The sequence below is a fragment of the Ornithodoros turicata genome, chromosome 1 (assembly GCF_037126465.1).
Source record: "Ornithodoros turicata isolate Travis chromosome 1, ASM3712646v1, whole genome shotgun sequence".
Lineage (NCBI taxonomy): Eukaryota > Metazoa > Arthropoda > Arachnida > Ixodida > Argasidae > Ornithodoros > Ornithodoros turicata.
Genome location: NC_088201.1, coordinates 76,165,776 through 76,186,318, shown reverse-complemented (window position 1 = coordinate 76,186,318; position 20,543 = coordinate 76,165,776). Strand labels below are relative to the sequence as shown.

General features: G+C 49.6%; 2 protein-coding genes and 1 long non-coding RNA gene across 3 annotated transcripts; all 3 read left to right on the top strand.

Annotated features, from left to right (window-relative positions):
• The first annotated feature begins 4,714 nt into the window (after window positions 1-4,714).
• LOC135401101 (uncharacterized) lies at window positions 4,715-10,296 on the top strand. The gene is made up of 3 exons (XR_010424720.1): window positions 4,715-4,888; window positions 5,313-5,421; window positions 9,230-10,296. It is a non-coding gene; the product is annotated as an uncharacterized LOC135401101 (long non-coding RNA).
• An 876-nt stretch (window positions 10,297-11,172) lies between these two features.
• Window positions 11,173-12,060, top strand: LOC135376156 (uncharacterized). The gene has a single exon (XM_064608785.1). It carries the CDS (start codon window positions 11,173-11,175, stop codon window positions 12,058-12,060), a length of 888 nt encoding a protein of 295 aa, XP_064464855.1.
• LOC135376091 (uncharacterized) lies at window positions 12,060-12,731 on the top strand. Its single transcript, XM_064608689.1, has one exon. The coding sequence runs from the start codon at window positions 12,060-12,062 to the stop codon at window positions 12,729-12,731; it is 672 nt and encodes a 223-aa protein (XP_064464759.1).
• Window positions 12,732-20,543: the final 7,812 nt, after the last annotated feature.

The window sequence follows — 20,543 nt, the reverse complement described above, 5'->3', positions numbered from 1 at the left end:
GTCCTGGCTACGTCATAGCGACAGCACAGACTGTGCATGAATTCGGACACGAGTACCTGCTCATATCACCTTGTGTTGTACTGATTTGCGGCTTTGAATAGATTACCGCCGTGGGAACCCGTGCGCGCCATATCACAGCCATGTCATGTGTTCGTGGGTGTGGTACGTAGAAAAGTACGCGCTGCCATCCGTAAACCGATCTTGTAGTCGCGGAACGTAGGTCACGGGCATGGGGTATACTTGCCGTTTCATATTTTCTCAATTCGATAGCATTAACGAGCGAACCCACTGCATTTTCTTGAGGCAGGGTATGTCGCGTGAGCCCCGCACTCATTTGCTGCTGCTTGGAAATCACGTGTGTGGTAATAAAGCCGAAATGTTCCCACGCGATATCAAACGTAGCCACGAAACGTTGGAAAACTCCCTCGCAGAGACGAGGCAGCGAAGCCGTCACCCTTTCGGCACTGGCATCGTGAAATAAGAACACTTTGCAGAAAGTGTTCGTGCGGCCCACAAACAAAACCAAAATGAACGTGCCCAATTGTCTGTTAGACATCCATAGTGCCATCGATATCAACTATCTTCCGTTTCCGGCACCGATTCCAGGTACAGAGAGGATGAGGAGGCACAGAAGAGAGTGGAGAGGGAAACGGTGCTGTCAATCTCTTCCAGGCGCCGTGAGCTTGCTGTATGCGACGCCTGCAGCGCACCGCAATGTGCCGGTCCCGAAGGGTTGCCTATCACCATAACTACAAAGTTTATATTTCCGAATTCTTAAGAAACAATTAGTGGACCTAAGTCCCTCCAGAAACGAATACATGTAACAAAATTGCATTTTGTGTGCAACACATACTTGAGCGAGGAATTTAGCGTAGGCGCTGGATGTGCATCATGTCTTGTTACCACCCCTATAGTGGCCGCTACGCTGTCATAGTAATAAATAATTAGAAAGAAAGTCGGCAACATCACTATTAATGGGAGGCTCGATAATTGACGACTTTTGTTGGCACGAGTTCCGAAGAGAAGACGAGGACAATAAAATAGCAAAGGCGGATGGCGACGATGATCACGGTAAGGGTGATCCTTGGCGTTAAATATCAGCATTCATATCTTAGTAATGGGTTTCAGGTTTTTTCATGACGTATGGTAACCTTCAAAAGATGTTGTCATACTTAGCAAATATTTGTTACTTGCTCGCAATTTGTTTTGAGGGGCAGCAACAGCATTTTGACGCCATGAAGGCTCAGGGGCTGCGGAAAAATTGAGTGCGTTATGAAGGGCGTTTACTTATTCATGCATACAGCGTGTCCCAGAAAACGTGTCATTGAATTATAATAAACAATCTACGCCACCTAGAATCATGCCGTTCACGGCATTTGTTCTTATTATGATTTTGCCACCTCCTGATGCGAGTGTCATGTATCGTAAGTTTAATTATGTAAATATTTGCCAACTGAACTCGGAAATTTGCTAAGTGATGGTCACTTTTTTACCCCACCAATATGAAGAGCGTGCCGAATTCGAGCGTGCCTGTGTTATCTCTTTCTGCGATGCCAGGGTGGGCTGGGTTTCCAACTTCCTTTCGTCGGACTGACAAAGATTGCACTGAAAAATGCATAGTGCGTTATCCTGTGGGAGCTCCGTAGAGCATGATGTTCGGCTATTTTTTCCAATGGGATAGCTCCTGAATATCCCTGTCAATTACCATTGATTTGAGTAAATTATACACGCTCTTCACATTTGTGGGGTAAAAATGTGACATTTACTTGGCAAATTTCCGACTTAAGCTCGCAAAAATTTACATAATTAAACTTACATTACAGGAGATTCACATCCGGAGGAGGCAAAAACCCAGTAAGAACAAATTCCGTTGAACGCATGACTCTAGGTGGTGTAGTTTTTTTTATTATAATTCAATTATACGTTTTCTGGGACACCCTGTATAATTTGCAGCAGCGTCACTTCTTCTGTGCCTTCTTCAGGCTTTCCAACCAAGACTTTCTACTCTAAGAAGAACCAGCATCGATCCAGATACCTCGTCGATGTTGGAGATGAAGTTTAGGACAATAAACGATGGAGTCAACTCTGACATTGATGAAGAATCTGAAGACGCAAACGATGACAGTGGGTCTGTTGATCCCGGGTGAAGACGAGTGCAGTGGAGAGAGCACATAAGAATACGACAGTGATCCCACGAATCACCGTCGCCGTCAACAGAATGGACGAGGCGCAGGTTTCGAGCGCCAGATTCGCATTTCGAGGGCACCCAATGACGAAAACATGTATGTTGACACTCACCAGTGTGAGATGCCATCACCTTACGAATGCTTTTCGCGCTACATTCCAAAAAGCATATTCCTGGAGCTTGTACCAACCAGTACTCGATATACAAAAAAAGGGACATTAGTTGATACAGATGAAGCAGAAATGAGGCAGCTCGTCTCAACTCATTTAGCAATGGCATCTTCAGTTCCCTGTATTGGCGGCCTTCTCTGAGAACTGACCTTTTCTCCTCCACACAAATATCCAGAAATAGATTTGAAGAGCTGCGAAACAATGTGGGCATTCTAAATGTGAACTCCTCCCATAACCCCAGTGATAGACTTTGGAAAGTGCGCCCACTATTGAATTCATTTCAATCCGGCTGCAAAAGACTTCACTTGGAAGAGCGACTCTGTATTGATGAACAGATTATTCCCTTCAGGGGACCCCTCAGCATCAAACAATACATAAAGGGAAAACCCAACCCATGGGACATCAAGGTATTCATGGTATGTGAGGCCTCTGGACTGGTGGTCGACTTTCTGGTATACCAGGGGTCAACAACAGAGATCTCTCCAGAGAAGAAAGAGGAGTTCGGCGTAACTGGGGCGCTTGCACTTCACCTTGCCGAGCGGATTCCAGAAGGCATTGGGCACAAGTTATTTTGTGATAATTACTTTACATCGCTGCCCATACTACGGGTGCTTCTAAGAAAATTTTCGCTGCCGCCACAATTCGGCCCAACAGAACAGAAAAATGCCCCCTGAAAACCGAAAAACAAATGAGAAAGGATAGCAGAGCCTCATGTGACTGCCTGGTAAGCAAGGACGGGAGGTAGTAGACACAAGATGGCTGGACAACTGGGTCGTGAACGTTGCTTCGAACTACATCTTTCGAGAAGAGGAAGACACTGTCAGTCGGTGGAGCAAGACCGAAAAAGTTACGTTGAAGTGAAATGCAAGCTGTTGTACGGGAATATAGCTGCAGCATGGGTGGTGTTGACAAAATGGACTTTCTTGTCGAAACAACAATCCGATCTACACTCTAAATCAGGTAACGCATATGTAACGGTTAAGTACCGCTTGGCCAGGAGGTGCATTTTTTAAAAAAATGTACCTCTTAAAATTAAGAGGTACATGCGCCCTCACGTGCGGTACATATAACAGATAGCGCGCAGCGATTTAGGCCTACCCGTCGGGGTGGTTCCCCTCCTCCACGACATATTAAGCATATTTAGCCCCAGGAAGCTACGCTGCATGATAAATATAACAAACAAATACCTTTATTCGAAAATTATATCAATTTCAGGGGTGATGCTTGTCCATCGCGAGCGTGGATTGTCATGATGCGCACGCCGAACACACGGGGCACAACATATATGGATGAAGATGACCACTGCATCTCTCCTTCACCATTGCAGCTGCTCTGTGGTCACGCTTCTTTATCTCTTCCACACCTTTGCATTGCTGTTCTTCCCCAACTTTCGATTCTTCCGCAGAACGTAACACCAACCACAGTAGACGATTGACTCACCCATTTACGACATCGCCTGGACGTAACCAAGGAGAAAATACAATGTAAAAAAAAATCCAACAACCGAAATAGCTTGTCTGAAAAACATGCCTACTTGCTTGTGTAATCCAGGTGTAAAGTGCAATCAAGGCTCCTCTAATTCACGCATCAACGTTCGTGCATGAAGCACAAAGTTCGTTGTCTCCGTCCCTCAGTCGTTGTGTCCAGCCTGCCGGTGATCAGGACCACTGGGAATCAGAGCGAAGATGAACAAAATGCGTCGTGCAGACGAATAATTACTTCAGAGATATAATACGCACCTTAAATGACTCCAATCTTGAAAGCGTCGAACGAATTTCTTCGAAGACCGAGCAGACTCGTCCTCGCTCCTCGACGTTTCAAAACAAACTGATTTGCAGCGGTTCCAAGAAACGCATTCTTCCCAAACGTGCGATCCCTCATGGTCACGGGTTCTAGTTATTGCACTTCTTTGACAGAATGGTAGTGCTCATCCAATACGGCACTGCCGCATAAGGGAATTTATTGACTGGTATTCGGAATCACACGAAATATTTTTGCAGCGCATGGATATCGCGAGAAGGCGTTCGTACTCATGCACCGGAAACACGCGGTACACATGAGGTACAGCTGCTATAGATCGCGCTTAAAACGTACCTAGCCGATACGGATGAGTCTCGGAGCCCTTGTACCGTTTGAATTTCGCAGTGGTCGCGAACTGTACCCGCTGGTTGAGGACTGTACCTCATGTGTACCGCTTGGCCCAGTTGCGGATCCTCTTTCATGCGGTACATATCGGGTGCCGGATTTAGACTGTAGAAAGTGGATCTTTGGTGTCGCCTTCCATGGCGTAAACATATCTGTGGCTAATCTGTGGCTAGTGCGTGGCATGAATACAAGTGTGACGCAGCAGCAAGGCACGTGCGGACAAAAGGCCAGCTGGACCTCCTCGAATTCACGATGAGTGCGGCCGAAGCCCTAGGAAAAGCCGGGACTGTTGCAAAGAGCCACAGAAGCGCGGAAGACCGTCGCTCTCACCGCTACAGCCATCCAAAAAGCTGCGTTGTTTTGCCCCACGCCCTGGCGATGACGTCAGGTATGACCAAACAGGACACTAGCCTTGCCAAAGCGAGAACAGGGGCCAACGCTGTATGCTGGAGGGCTGCCGCCAGAAGACACGCAACGTTTGCGAAAAATGCATGTTGCACCTTTGTTTCTGCAAAGGCAGAAGTTGCTTAAAGGCATTTCATGTAAAAGCAGTCTATAGAATGTTTCCTTTGTATATATTGACGTTGTACTAAATGTTTCTTCACGGTTTCATAAAGCTGCATGGAGTCACTGCATTCTTCCTATATATTGTCCCGCAGACACAGCCGTTGGGCCCTGGTGTTCTATTTTGACGACAGGTTGCTAATAGTACAAACGCAAACTTCTTTTTTTTTCTGGCAAACTGGTTATTTAGATGCATTGCAGTCAGAAAGACTGACTTAAAAAATTTAAGACCATACCAATAATTCCAGAGCCGAAAGAAGAGAGAAGACGAAGCTGAAGGAGTGGTCCATTCACAAGAACAGCATTGCACAGAACAGGCAGAGGACATTGCACAGCTCAAGGAAGTAATAATTGCATGTAAGCAAATGAACATCTTTGCTCTTCGTTAACTTGTGCGCCGCTGTGTTCGCTGGGGCAGCGGCTGTAATCAGACAGGTTGGCGTGTGGTTTTGATTTGCTTACCAGCAAATAACTTAACGGTCCTCCACTTCCCCTCCCTCCAACAGCTCTCTGCAAACGTGCAGCTAGCCTAGGCAGACAGACCGCTCCTCTGCCCAACGTTACGCCCCTTTCTTTAGCGGGCGAGAGTGTCTCACGAAAACGGCAAACATCACCGTCTTCATCTACAATGCAATGGGGCCGCGCGCTAGACAAAAACAAAAAAAACTACCAACTCGTCTTGAAATTTCCGAAAATGATGGTGCAGCAGGCCAAGGAGAACGACGAACGCCCTTAACGTGCAGAGCCCCAATGCACATGTTACCGACATAGCAACTGGCCCAGTACTGACCAAGTGCAACATCCTCGCCCTCTCGGAGTCCTCGACCAACCTACCGCGACATTGGAAGGCTTGTGATGCGTTTCCCTCACGAAGAGAGAAGACAACTGAAATGCCGGTGCCGCCACCTACTCGAGAAATGACGAAACTGTCTTAGCATCCAAAATAGTCACGCTCAAAGTATAGACAAGGTAGAACACTCACTAGCCACTGCAAACGAAGTTGGTGACGTATGCGTCTTAGATACGGGGGAATGGTGTTTGAGCGAGGTGCGGTCAGCTTGCTCACGGGTGGGGGCTCGATCCAACTAGGCAGGGGAGTAGAGGGAAGGGTGAAAAAAAGGGGAATGCAGTGGTGGTACAGTACTGGGAGGGGTGTGCAGTCCCTCCTGATCTAGGAATAGGGTAGTGGCGAACTACCCAACGCAGAAGACACATGAGCATCCCTCAGTAGCCTTCATTGGGATGCTCTCCATAGCACGGTAACAGCCAGTATATATGATTGGCGAAGTTACCCCACCTATGTGTCTCTAAGTGGACTATACCTGGATGCCCCCCACCCTCACCGTGCTGGTATACAGTACGCCGGGATCCCCTAAAGGCAAGATAAAGAAGTTCCTTCTACTATAACTCTTCAATTATTCTGCAAGCAACACCTTCGGGGAAAACTTGAAGGGACACAACATGCCCATGACTGTCATGTGGTACTTCAATACGGACATTAAGAAGCTCCAGAACAACTGGTTCGCGGACTTTAACCACAACCCGTACGGAAAGTGTTATAGATTGTGTCTTCGTCAGGAGCATAGACAAGCTAGTGGTGGCCAAGTACGTCAGCTACTTTAGTCTCCACAGGCCTTTACTGTCCGTCGTCGGAGAGTGCCCGTGATGAGCTCTTAAATATTATCGCATCTCAAGGACAATCTGCACAGCGATTTCCGCGATAGTTTTAATGTTGCGTTTTATCTTTCGTTTCGGACAATCCACCTCAGTAGCTGTGGCTAATTAACAATAAGTCCTAGGCGAATAGACTCGATAAACTGAAGGTAGGGTTTAAAGGGCGCCTGAGACACGATGCCGGGGACTACCCAGTTGTGTTGCGTGGGAGAGAGACAGGTTGGCACCATCTCGAGTGCACCCGGGGCGTAGCCAGAGGGAAAACATACCTTTGGTAGAGTATTTGTGGTGAAGGAAACGAGGGCGGAATCCTCCTTCCTCCTTCCCTATTTAAAGTCCCCGTAGAACGCCCCCCCCCCCACCGAATTATGTTCTGGCTACCACACTGGCGCGCACACAATAATCACCCACTCCTTAGGAAAATTGGATACTGCCGTAAGCGTGACTGAGTGGTGGCCATGAGACACCTTATTCTCCATTGTTCTCTAACGAAGTATGTAAGACAGCCCGAGGACCAGAGGCGAATCCAGGATTTTTCTGAAAGGGGGTTCCAGACTTGGCCAGCATGGTAGATATACGGTCTAGGTCAATTAAACACTATGTGAAAACAGAAATTGAGGCGGGGGTCAGGACATCCTGACCCCTCCCCCTCTAGATCCGCCCCTGCCGAGGACCAGTGGTCTGCGCCGGACCCGTCCCATTCTGCTGAGTCTCCCGAGTCTTCGGTAACAAAGAGGAACAAACTTCCCACTTACGTCATTCGAGACCGTTTCTGTGCTGTTCTAGAAGATAAATTCATTAGTGATATACACTTCAATGACGGCCCAAGGAACGGCGAGTCTGCATTAGTCTTTGTAGTACCATCGAAGGCCGTACTGGTGAACAACGCCTTTCGCACTAAACCTCATCAACAGCTGGAAGGACTCTGTGCTAGAGTCTTCTTTCCCCAACGCATAGTTGATGTTACCCCACGTGTGTGGACAGCATTCGCTGACTCGAAATCTACGCATCGAGAACACAGAAATGCGATGATCGTCTGCACCCACGGGGAAAAGAATGGAGTACCGCAACGTGTAAGAAGCGGGCGACATCCCACTTCTCCAGTGGACTTGGCTCATTGTGGAATCGTGGAGAATGAGCAACTCACCACGCCCAAGAAGTAGCGCCCTCTTGTAGCATCCGGACGAGTGCTATCTGTTGAGTTTGATATTTTACAGTGGAGAGGTGACCGTCTTTCCTTTCTTAGAAGCTTAATTGTTAGAAGCTTAATGGCCTCGCGACAGTGGCCAACTTACTGGCTTTCTCATCTATGCTTGCAAGAAATCATCCAACGCTCCGTTTCCACGAAATATCTCCCCTCAGGATACGGCGTTAATTCATCGGATGGGACTTCATGTCGCTTTTACAGCTCATTACCGCTTGCGACTAGTGGACTCTCCAGGATGCCGTCACTATGGTGACTTGGAAAATCGAGATTGTCCTCAATCTCGATTGTCCCCCCCGCCGAGCCTCCAGAACGATACTTACAGCGTATTCAAGTCAGTTAGATCAGGGGTCTCAAACACGCGGCCCGGAATAAGCCACTCTGCGGCCCTCTGATCTGAGAAAAAAGTAATAATGCAGAATGAAAGGAATTAAACCATATTTTCAGGCATTGTTTTTACCCGTGCCTGGCGTAGTGACGCCCCTGTCCATGTTTGACAGCACGTACGATCCTTCAGGTCGTCTAGCGCGATGGGCGCTCAGACTCCAAGGTTACTCATGCAAGATTGAGTACAAGACGGGCTCAACGAATGTTGTAGCGGACGCCTTCTCCCGTGCCAACGGCGGAGGAAAGCGCTGACCTAACCGCACACTTGTTGCACCTGTACAGGTATATCGCAGGACACAACTTGACCGTGGGGGACCATAGTGAGCAGAGAGCAATTCCATGACGCTCAGAGGAAGGACGGACTATGTCAGCCAGTGTCGCAGGGTGGAAGGATATGTTTAATAGAAGAAAAGAAAAGAGGAAAAGAAAGGGCCGAAGGGTTACGGAGCAAAACTTCGGCAATCGCACTGATAACGCTGGCGGACGATATGATTCCTACCCGATGAGTGAGGATGGCGTTTTGCTCAGGTATATTCCCCCACGCGGACGATAACAAATCTTCTTCGTTCACGGTCGTTGTGCCTCACAAGCCACGTAAGTCTCTAATACGCTATTTCCATGACTCGGCTTTGGCAGGTCACAGCAGTAGCAGGAAAGCTTAGGGAACGACTCCTGGAGACATTTCCTCGGTTCGGTTTTCCCTCATAGCTTATACCGCCTCGTACTTTACGTGTAGTGTGTTCTCAGACTCTTGTGCTGATCTAGATATTAGACTCAAGCTAACATTCACCTTCAAGCTAACATTACTGAAAGGGTCAATAGGAACCTAAAGAATATGTTGCAGGTGGCATTTACTAGCCATCGTCATCATGAATGGAACAACTGTCCGTCTTTCAACAGGTTACACACCGGCGCTCCTGAACCTAGGACGAGAGATGCTGTTTCCTCTAGAGAACGCCCTTGACCTACAGGATAACGCAGCCGTGCCTGCCTATTCGAGCTTCGCGGAAGGTCCCCGGAACCAGCTAAACGATGCCATCGAGAGAACCTCGATGTATCCCGACTGGTCCAGGCGCAGCAGTACAACCGAGGCTGAAGGAACAAGACGTTCAGCGTGGGTCACCTTGTCCTCAAACAGACACATCCGCTCAGCGACGCAGCACGAGGCTTTGCAGCTTCCCTCGCTGACAGACGGGAAGGCCCCTTCGTGGTATCTGCCCGCGAATCAAGGATCACCTACAGTCTACGAGGCTGTGCAGACGGAGCGGAGATAGGCTCAGTATATATCTCGGACCTAAGGCCGTTCTACCTAAGGCCCGAGAACGACGAATCTGTCCAGGACCTTCACGGACGGCCCCGTCGTGCCAGTCCAGACCTCTTCATGGCGAAGACACAACTAAAGTCCCAGCACCGTTTCATGGTCGGACCTTGGATGTAGGTCACCCCGCTGATCCCCATCTGCCACTTTCGGATGACGAATACCGGCTGCTATGTCCTACGTGCATTCTACCGAAATCTATTGCTCTACACACCTAAAAGTGGCGTTACATCGCCGTAATCTTACTGAACGAGACGAGAGACTGCTTAGGGCACAGTCAGTGGAGTCTGCATTGGCCACGCTTCGTCGTCTGCGTCCTGATCTCCTCACTGTGCGCCGTCCGCGTTCCCCGGACCCACCGGACATAGTTATTGACATGTCCGATGGCATTCTGTAACCACCCGCTACCTACTCTTGGATGCGGGGGAAGGTCGGCAACGACGACGAGGTGGCGATGAAGGTGTGGGAAGAGGACGACGAGGACAGATAAGAGGCATCTGCAGAGGCACGAAAAGGGAGAAGGTTTCGGGCAGCGTTTGGTGGCTGACTGCAGAAGCGATCGGGCGGCTGCACTCTTCGTGGCAGGGATTTCAGGACTCCTCGTGTATCGTTTGGGGGCGGAAGGTAATAAACCTTGTTTGTTGTAGGTTTTCAATGGCTTTGCCTCTTTCCTTTCGGGCCACCGGCGAAGGGTTTGGAGCTCCCGAGTGCGAGGTTTTTCCGGCAACGTATGTGAGCACTTCATGTGATTCATGAACCTGAACAAGGAGTTACTTTCACAGCAACCAGGTCTTCGCGTGCACGTTGGTAACCGAACACTGTAAACAAAGTGAGGATTAAGACGGGATCATCATACATCACACTTAGTTTGCAAGCTTATAGAAGAAACAACCTCTCCGGGTGTCGTCTGCGGGAAATGAGAAAGGAACAGAGGGAGGTAGAGAAGAAGGGAAAAATCACAAAAAATCACACAAAAGTCATTGCATTTGAAGTTTTTAGGGAGTTACAATAAACTGGGAAACTCGAAGCCACCTATTGTCAGTAAAGTTCAGTCCGCTGTTTCTTTGCGATTTTTCTATTTCTTCTTCGAGGTCGAAACTGTACACAAATGCGACAATACAGTTTGTAAATACGAGTAATTTCAGTGCTCCAAAACAATGTTATAATCGCTTGCGAAAAACTACGTATTTATTTCTGGAATCGTTTTTCATAGTTTAGTACCCCCACTTGGAAACGCGGCTATTTCTGTTGGTGTGTCCAGTGGTGTTTTTCAGTAATGAATTGTATACACACCCTTAGTCTACACCAATGGTTCCCAAACTCAGCTACCCTGCGACCCATCGAAAATATAAGTGTAGCGGCACCGTCATTGTCATCGACCATCCCGTTCATCTCGAGCATAGCGCGCCGGTGCAGAATAAACAGTCGAGCTTCTGGCACGAACCCGAGCTCTTGTCTGCTCTTTGCCTCCTAGCCTCGACAATCTGGTGACCCGAACTTCTACGTTCGCCAACCTTGCGAAGCCATGTCCCGCGACGAACCCTCAGCCAGTTCAGTCCCACAGCCTTCGCTCTCCGCTGTTGCTGTCAAACTTCCGCAATACTTCGACCGAAACCCCGGGGTATGGTTCATCCAGGCGGAAGCCCAATTCAGCCTCGCCGGCGTCACATCCCAGCAAACAAAATTCTACCACGTCATCTCTGCCCTTACTCCAACCGCAGCAGACGAGGTATATGACGTTCTGGCTAACCCGTCCCCTACAACGCCGTACGACCAACTCAAGAAAGCCCTCCTCCAGCGCACAACAGCTTCCAGCCGCTCCCGTTTACAACAGCTCCTCTCGGCCGAGGAGCTGGGAGATCGACGCCCCACCCAGCTTTTACGGCGCATGCGGCAATTGCTCGGAGACAATTCTGCGTCCATGGACGACACCCTGCTCCGTGAGCTTTTTCTTCAACGCCTGCCACAAAATGTGCAGATGGTCCTGGCCACAGCTTCCAACATGACACTGGACCAATTGGCTACACTCGCTGATGCTGTTGTTGAGGTGGCGAGTCCATCTCCCGCCATATCCGCAGTGTCACAGTTTCCACCTTCTGTCCCCAGCCACAACAATGCTGCTGCGCAGAGCGCGCCAATCACCTCCCATTCTCAGATTGACGACCTCTGCCGCGAATTTCGGAGCCTCGCGAGCATTATTGCCGCTTCCCATGCACAGCCTCGTCAACCCCGCGCCTCCCAACGCCGAAGACCAAGCAGTAGTTCACGTCGCCCTTCTAACGGCCGGTCGCCCAGCAGAGACCGGAGCCCAGTCTCGTCCATTTGCTGGTACCATCGTCGGTTCGGCGCAGACGCGTACCACTGTCTCTTGCCGTGCTCATGGAATGCGGAAAACTCTCCGGCGGACCATTAATGGCGACAAATGGTCCAAGCCCCTCATCCAGTCGCCTCTTCTACATCCGCGACCGTAACTCCACCCGACGTTTCCTAGTTGATACCGGCGCAGAGGTCAGCGTTATTCCAGCGACCAGCACTGACCGTCGGCAATCCCCCCTGTACCACCTTACTGCCGTCAACGGTTCGAAGATCCCCGTATTCGCGCAGCGCTCTTTAACGCTGAACTTGGGTCTCCGGCGCGAATTCCGCTGGATGTTTCTGGTCGCCCACGTCAACCAACCAATTTTGGGCGCGGACTTCTTGACCAACTACCACCTCTTGGTCGACATCCGCACTCGCAAGCTCATTGACTCCAATACTAACCTAGCTGTCACTGGCATACGTTCTTCCTTATCTTTACGTGTTGCCTTTTACCACGACACCAGCAATGCCTTCAGCGCCATTCTTAAGGACTTCCCCGAACTCACCCGGCCACCTGACTGGTCGAAGCCAGAAATGCATCGTGTACTCCATCACATCGAGACTAAAGGAGCACCTGTGTTTACTCGACCACGCCGACTGCCCCCGGAAAAGCTGAAGATCGCTCGTGAAGAATTTAACCACATGCTTGACATGGGAATTATTCGTCCCTCTTCTAGCAGCTGGGCATCGGCGCTACACATGGTGCCGAAGAAGACAGGTGATTGACGTCCCTGTGGGGACTATCGGGCTCTCAATCGAGTTAACCATCCCCGACCAATACCCGGCGCCCCACGTCCACGACTTTACAGCCTTCCTTCATGGCGCCACCATCTTTTCGAAGGTAGACCTAGTCCGGGCTTATCATCAGGTACCCGTCGCTGAGGAGGATATACCCAAAACGGCCATTACCACCCCATTTGGTCTATTCGAGTTTCTCAGGATGCCGTTTGGGCTGCGAAATGCCGCACAATCCTTTCAGCGCTTCATTGATTCGGTCATCCGTGGTCTACCTTTCGCGTATGCTTACATCGATGACATTCTTGTCGCCAGCTCATCCATCGAGGAACACGCCGATCACCTACGTGCACTGTTCTCCAGGCTTTCCGCCCATGGCATTATCATCAACGCCAGCAAGAGTCAATTTGGCGCTCCGTCGCTTGAGTTCCTGGGCCACCATATCTCTTCTCAAGGCGTCAAGCCTCTTCCATCCAAAGTCCAGGTCATTTCCGATTTTCCCCGTCCTGCTTCTCTCACAAGCTCCGCAATTTTCTCGGACTCGTTAACTTCTACCGGCGATTTGTCCCACGCTGTGCTGAGATCATCCTGCCCCTCGAGAAGTTCCTCTCGACCAAACCGCAATCTTCTCGACCTCTAACTTGGACGGATGACGCCATAGCAGCTTTCGACAACATTAAGCAAGCTTTAGCTAACGCCACGCTCCTCGCCCACCCCCGCCCAGATGCGCCAACCTGTCTTATGGTGGACGCATCTTCAACCGCAGTTGGAGCCGTCCTGCAGCAGAACATGTCTGATGACCATACCGATTGGCAACCCATTGGCTTCTTTTCCCAGAAATTGAGACCCCCTGAAACGCGCTACAGCACTTTTGGCCGTGAGCTGCTTGCCATCTACCTGAGCACGAAGCATTTTCGCCATTTTCTGGAAGGACGAACTTTCACGATCTTCACAGATCACAAGCCGCTCGTCTACGCTTTCCAATCTACGAGCACGAATCATTCATCAAGAGAGCAGCGGCACCTCTCATTCGTGTCTGAATTTACAACGGACATCAGACATCTACCCGGCATTCGGAACCCTGTTGCTGACGCCCTCAGCCGTGTCAGTATTGCCGGACTGAACCGCGATTCGTGCGCACCGTTAACCTTCGCCGCCATAGCTGACCTGCAGCACACGGACGACGAGTTCCAGTTTTACCGTTCCTCTTCTCAGACCAGCCTTCAACTCCAAGACATTCCTCTCCCAGGGGCTGGAGGTACCATTTGCTGCGACTTGTCAACCGGCAGCCCACGCCCATTTCTTCCTCGGGCCGCTCGCCGACCCGTATTTGATCAGCTGCACTCCATGGCACACCCCGGGATCCGCGCCACCCAGAAGTTGATCTCTTCGCGGTATGTGTGGCCACGTATGCAAGCTGATATCAAGCGTTGGGTCCGTTCCTGCATACCGTGCCAGCGATGCAAAGTTTCCAGGCACACCAAGACCGCACCAGCTCAGTTCCTACCACCAGACTCTCGCTTTGACCATATCCACCTGGACATTGTCGGTCCCCTGCCTTCATCTAACGGCCATCGATACCTCCTCACAATGATCGATCGCTTTACGCGCTGGCCCGAAGTCGTCTGCCTCCCCGACATCACAGCCGCCACCGTAGCCGTTTCCTTCGTACAAGCTTGGGTCGCCCGCTTTGGCGTCCCCTCAGTCGTCACAACGGACCGCCGACGGCAATTTGAGTCCGCCCTTTTCACTCAACTGACAAACTTGCTTGGCACATCCCGTACAAGAACAACGGCTTACCACCCTGCAGCCAACGGGATGGTTGAACGCTTACACCGCCGGATTAAAACAGCCCTCAAGTCTGTATCCCCCGCTTCCTGGACCGACGCCCTCCCCCTCATCCTGCTGTCCCTTAGGGCCACCGTCAAGGAGGACCTGCAGTGCTCACCCGCCCAGATGGTTTACGGGACTACTTTACGCCTGCCTGGCGAATTCTTTGCGCATCCCTCGCCAATCGTCCATACCGACCCGACAACCTACCCTGAACGCCTGCGCACGGTCATGCAAGCCCTACCAGCCGTCCGACCCCGCTCACCTGCGCAGCCCTTCACCTATCGCCACCCCCTTCTTGAAACGGCTTCTCACGTCTTCATTCGCCATGACGCGCCCCGAAAGCCTTTGCAGCCCACATATGACGGTCCCTACAAGGTTCTGCAGCGGTCACCGAAACATTTCACGCTTCAGCTCGCTGGCCGCCAGGACACTGTATCTATTGACAGGCTGAAGCCGGCCTTCATCGAAAGCCCCGTTGACGTGCCTCCTGCCACCACGCCTCCCAGTTTGCCTCCGCATCAATTTCTCCCACAAGACACCACGCAGCAAGTTCGCCGTCGCCGTGTTCATTGGGCTCGTCCCCTCAGCACCACTCACCACTGATATCGCTTCGCTAGGGGGTGGTCCATGTAGCGGCACCGTCATTGTCATCGACCATCCCGTTCATCTCGAGCATAGCGCGCCAGTGCAGAATAAACAGTCGAGCTTCTGGCACGAACCCGAGCTCTTTGCTCTTTGCCTCCTAGCCTCGACAATCGGTATCGCTTCGCGACCCCCCCCCCCAAGTCACGTCGACAGCCTCTGTAGACAGCAACGACGACAAGGCGGTGGTGTCGGTGATGGCTTGTGGCGAGGTAACGAGGACGAAGGCAGGAACGCTTCAACGGGATGGTAGAGCACGTTACGGCATGTTGTCGCGGATGGTTCACGCGACCGGGATCGCGAGATTCCCTGCATCCTATGGGCATATCGCGATGTTCCGCATGAGATAGCAGACCACCTTACCACCTTACCGCCGCCTTACCGCCACCTTGCGAGTTGATGTTCGGTCGGACATCACACGGGCCGTTGGACATTCTCCGAAAATCATGATCTGGAGAGTGGACAGCTCAATACCTAGACACTATTCGCCGCCGTTACAGAACGGAGCGGACGTATGCAGAAGGGTTATGTTGACCGCTATAACGTGAGGGCCCGCGCTAAAACGTTCCGTGTGGGAAACAGTGTGTTGGTCTTGGATCCGCGGACACTGAGCAAATTACAAGCCCGATGGCAGGTACCAGAGAAGGTTACAGCCCACAAAACTAGTAACCACCCGTGGACAGCCGAAAGGGTTCGAGCATCCGCAGCCTAGGATGAACATCCATTGAACTCCACCGGGACGCGTTCATTGGGATGCTCCAATGGGTATACAGCAGCAGACATCCCACGTACATCACCCTGTGGACACAGTGCGCACCCCATCCGCACTGTGTCGACAGAGTGGCGCAGTGTTGCCAAATCTCGTTCACAGGAAGTCGCTAGTGGCGCTCCGAAAAGTAGCTAAAAGTCGTTAAAATTGAAACTGAAAGTCGCTAAAAAAGTCGCTTCCGCTATTGTGCCATTTTTCTTCGTTGCATGTTATGAAACAATATGGTGACAGCCCTACCAAGATGATTCAGCGAATGAGCGCAGTGGATGGCCAAGAGAGAACATGAAGAAATGGGCGTGAGTGGATAGAATGAGAGAAAGTAAATGAAATTCGGCACCTTGAACGTCTTCCGCAGAACTTTTTCTCGTTTTGTCACCGGAGGCACTGAACATGGTTTGTTTATTCAGGAGGAACAAAGTGTCATTATTTATTTATGTGCCTGGCTCTTGGATGAGATGGACATGTCTCACTGAGCTTGTCATATTTAGCCATTGATGGTGTTACTTGTTAGGATATTTTGTTCTTTCTTGTATTCGTAAGTCTCATTTAGTAAGACTTTGGGATTGAAATGCTTAATTCCTACAATCACCTTTCATATGTGGTGCTTTTCTGCAATAGTTTTTCTGTTTCCTAAGCAATCATTATAGTAGAATAAAGGAAACAATCTTGGGATAGTGATTCAATAAATAACAGGTCCCCTGTCTACAGCATACATGTGCTTGAACCATGCAGCTGCATGCCTGGGTGATGATGTCATGCCACGGCTCTATTGTTTCAGGTGGACCTTGTCCAGGGCAGTTGGTTTGAGCATTAGTGGGAAAAGACAGTGTTGCCCTAAGACAATAGGATGACGCCACGACCGATTAGCAAGACCTGCAGAGGGCGCGAGGATTCACTTCTCTTGGACAAATGCCAGTGTGGACGTGTTAATTCTGTTCTTAGCAATTGTGTTGGCTGTTAGTGAAAAGTGTAGCTTGGGTGGGATTCAGTTTGCCTCTGACGGGGTACGGATGTGTGGTTTGTCATGGTGAATCGTGAGCGACGATTCAGGAGGATTTTGTGTTGAGTGGATTTACAAGGAGGGAATGCAGTGTATGTGAAAATACTCCGATGATGGTGAGTGTCTTTTTCACTCTGTTCAAGTGTTTCTCTGTGTTTGCCTTCCTCTGCTGCCCATCAATCGTGTGATTTTTCCTCGTGTAACAGCGCTCGTTGACTAATGTCCTGACATGCCCCGACCTGCATGCTTTCCTTTGTTGACACATCTAGCTTTGTATTTTTTCTTTTTTGGACGGGAAAGATTCGTGTTGATCATTCTTGTCTTGATGATGACGCTAGTGCTGCCCTGAATGGGAATAGTGCTAGAACGATTCTTTATAATTTTGAGATTAAATTAGTTCAGAAAGTAACCACAAGAGGGACAGATGCATCACTTTATAGAGGAGAAAAAAGCATTACGATTCAGTTCTGCGGCTGGCTGTCGGATGGAATGGACACGTCGTTCAGCGCTCCTCGTGACTGCCGTTGTGGTGGGCTGATTTGTTGAGTAACTAATTCTTTCGCACGTGATAATTTGTCTCCGCTTTGTTTGCGATTTTCATGTCCGTGCATGTCGGCCACTGGTTGCTGTTGTACCTGTAAGGGCATCCCCACCATTTTCTATCTTCCGCAACAGCTGCCTTGGGTACGAGAGTAGCCCTGGCATGATTTTTAATAATTTTGTCATGAAATTAGTTGAGAAAGTAGCCGCTATGGGAGTGCAGATGCGCGACTTTATAGAGGAGAAAAAAAGCATTACGACTCAGTTCTGTGCCTGGCTGTCGGATGGAGCAGTCGCATCGTTCTGCGCTCCCCATGACTGCTGTTGTGGTGGACTGTTTTGCTTCTGTGCCTGATTCTTTTTGTTGTTAGCTATCGATGGTTAGCATATTTACTCTTGCTTTCACAGCAGTTTGCAATCCTCTGTATTATGAGTGTTTCTCTCCTTGCATGTTCAGAGCTGTCCTAAGCTGCCCAGACATGCCATGATGATGTCACAGGATGTCTAGAGCTTGTGGTCACAAGAAGGATGGTAGCGCCACCTGATGTGATGCTTTGCAACTAGGTAGTCACCTGCCTCTGTGCTCCGTCGCCCAGCAATGGTCAGCGGCCGTTCCAGACCGCTCTCTTCAAGATGGCGTCGTTGATCTCAAACTAAACTCCTTCTCTCCACTCTATTTCTACGTATTTCTTTTTTCTTTTTTATTACCCCGATTATCCTGAAACACACAACTGGTCTGGACACGAGTTACATGCTCCCCAATTAGTGTGGTGACTTCCTGGAGGGTGCTGATTAATGTGGGGGTCCCAATTAGCTCTAATTGCTAATTAAATCGAGTTTAGGCCAAGTTGTGTGTTTCCGGATAAACGTGGTCAGTACTTACTACTTCTACCAAAACTGTCGGTTCCCTGTGCCAGCGCGCTTGCCCAAATTTTCACTTGTCGCGGGCAAGGCGAGCAACTTTCGTAACTGCTTCCATGACCGCTAACTCGGAACTGCTTTTGTTAATCAAAATGCTGTCTGAGATATAAATACTAGGTGTATAGTTGCATCAGTCTTCCAAAATATCCCTTTCTGGGTAAAAAACTGTCGGTTCCCTGCGCTCGCGCGTTTTCACCCATTTTCCCATAGAGCCCTTGTATTTTACGAATACATCCGTGGAACCACGGAAATTATTCGTAGATGGTTCAAACTGCGTGAATATATTTGTTTCATAAATATTCTATACACCCTAATGAACATTGCAATTTATGCAAGTAGAATTGAGTTATTCAAGAAAAAGCGATCAAACTGCATCGCGCCTACGGGCCGTGTAGGGGTGGGTTTCACCCAACACACGGATGTACTAGGTGAAGCACGCTTTACGTTTTGTCCCTATTTCTTGGGAATAGGAGAAACAATTATGCTTCAATAAAGCTATGATTAAGCTAAACGGTCGGTCCGGTTTCACCAACGCCGTTTAACATTTGAATCGAGATCAACGGTCATTTTACTTGAATTTAACGCTTAACTTGGCGATCATACTTTGCGATCAGATCATGGAGTTCAGACTTAAACAGCTGCCAGTTATCATTTACGGAACGCGAAAGAAAGTCAGCAAGATAACTGTCAACAAAAACTGAGAGTTCAGTGTTAAGGGACAACAACAACATGAATGGCGATGGGATGAAGTGATTCACCGCAATATTTTCGGTGCCATACCTCAGTGCATGTGGGTTAATAGATGAGCGGGACGACGATGAAAAAGATGAGGCATACACATTCGCACACACACGACACACGCAAATGAGATATCACACACGCAGGTGCGTCGTACCAGATGGGGATAGCAGCTCATCCGGTCAGCCAGGGGAGATATAATGTTGTGAAGATCACATCTCCGCATTCATGGCAAACGCTTTGAGGTCACAGGAGTTCAAGCAGGCTAGTAGGCTTCAAGAACAGACAGAATGAGTGCAGGCATTGACGGTGCTGCACAGGGTTAGAACAAGGAACCAAGATTGCTGCTAGACTTAGCGGCTTATTGTTGATACGGGTCTCATTTGGCACTGGAGCATCGCTCTTTCCGAACTGTATAGTGGGCAGTCCATGAGGACGTGTTGAACGCTTGCCACCATGCCGCAGTTGGAACACGAGCTGGTTGAAGCATGCCCTAGTCTGTGTCTGAATTGCGGGGTGAAGGCCACATTGAGGCGAAGTCGATGCCGAAGGGAGGTGAGACAGCGGGACAAACGGCCAGGGAGGGAAGACGACAAAGTTGGATCGACGGCATGGAACAAGGACATGTCTGTAATGTCCTGGTGATATTCTTGGGACGCCATTGGTTCGATCATCGCCGACAAGGATGCCCTCCTGTCACCACGGGTCACCATATTCGGTATCACCGCCTGGCATTGTCTGGCAGCAGCAGCCACTCTGTCAGCCTCTTCATTTCCGCTTAGTCCACAGTGACCTGGGATCCACTGAAAAGTGATGGAGTGACCTACGTCGCAGAGACGCTGAGCGTCGCTGAGGATGTCCGTGACAATTGGAGCTAATGTATCTCGTGCACCCCTGCTCTCTAGGCACTGCAGGGCTGCTGACCGCAACTAAAAACAACTCAAGCTCGGTTGGAATACTTATAACTGACGACTGGATGCGATTAGATACAGCAATAAATACACCTCCCCCTGTTCTTTGTCCCTTGTCTGTGCGGTATATGTCGTATGACATTTGACACTGGAACATTTATTCTGTACGCAGGCAGATAACAATATTTCCGTCAGCAGAATCTGCCTCACAAGAATCAATGATCGATGACAGGTGGTCGCGATGCCTAGTTAGTTACACTACGAATATGGAAACTTTTTTAGTCGCTAAACAGCTTGCTGTTTTGCGAGATAGCGATGATGAACTATTTGCCATTAAAGGGGCACTAAAATGCAAATACAAGTTCACTTCAAATTACGTTACATGCTATGTTAATTTCGTACTTGTTATCATAATTCAAAACTTTGATTCCGTTACGGAGCTACAATCA

Bases quoted from the DNA above. Each gene is read 5' to 3' on its own strand.
- LOC135376156 (XM_064608785.1), top strand. From the start codon at position 11,173: ATGTCCCGCGACGAACCCTCAGCCAGTTCAGTCCCACAGCCTTCGCTC.
- LOC135376091 (XM_064608689.1), top strand. From the start codon at position 12,060: ATGGCGACAAATGGTCCAAGCCCCTCATCCAGTCGCCTCTTCTACATC.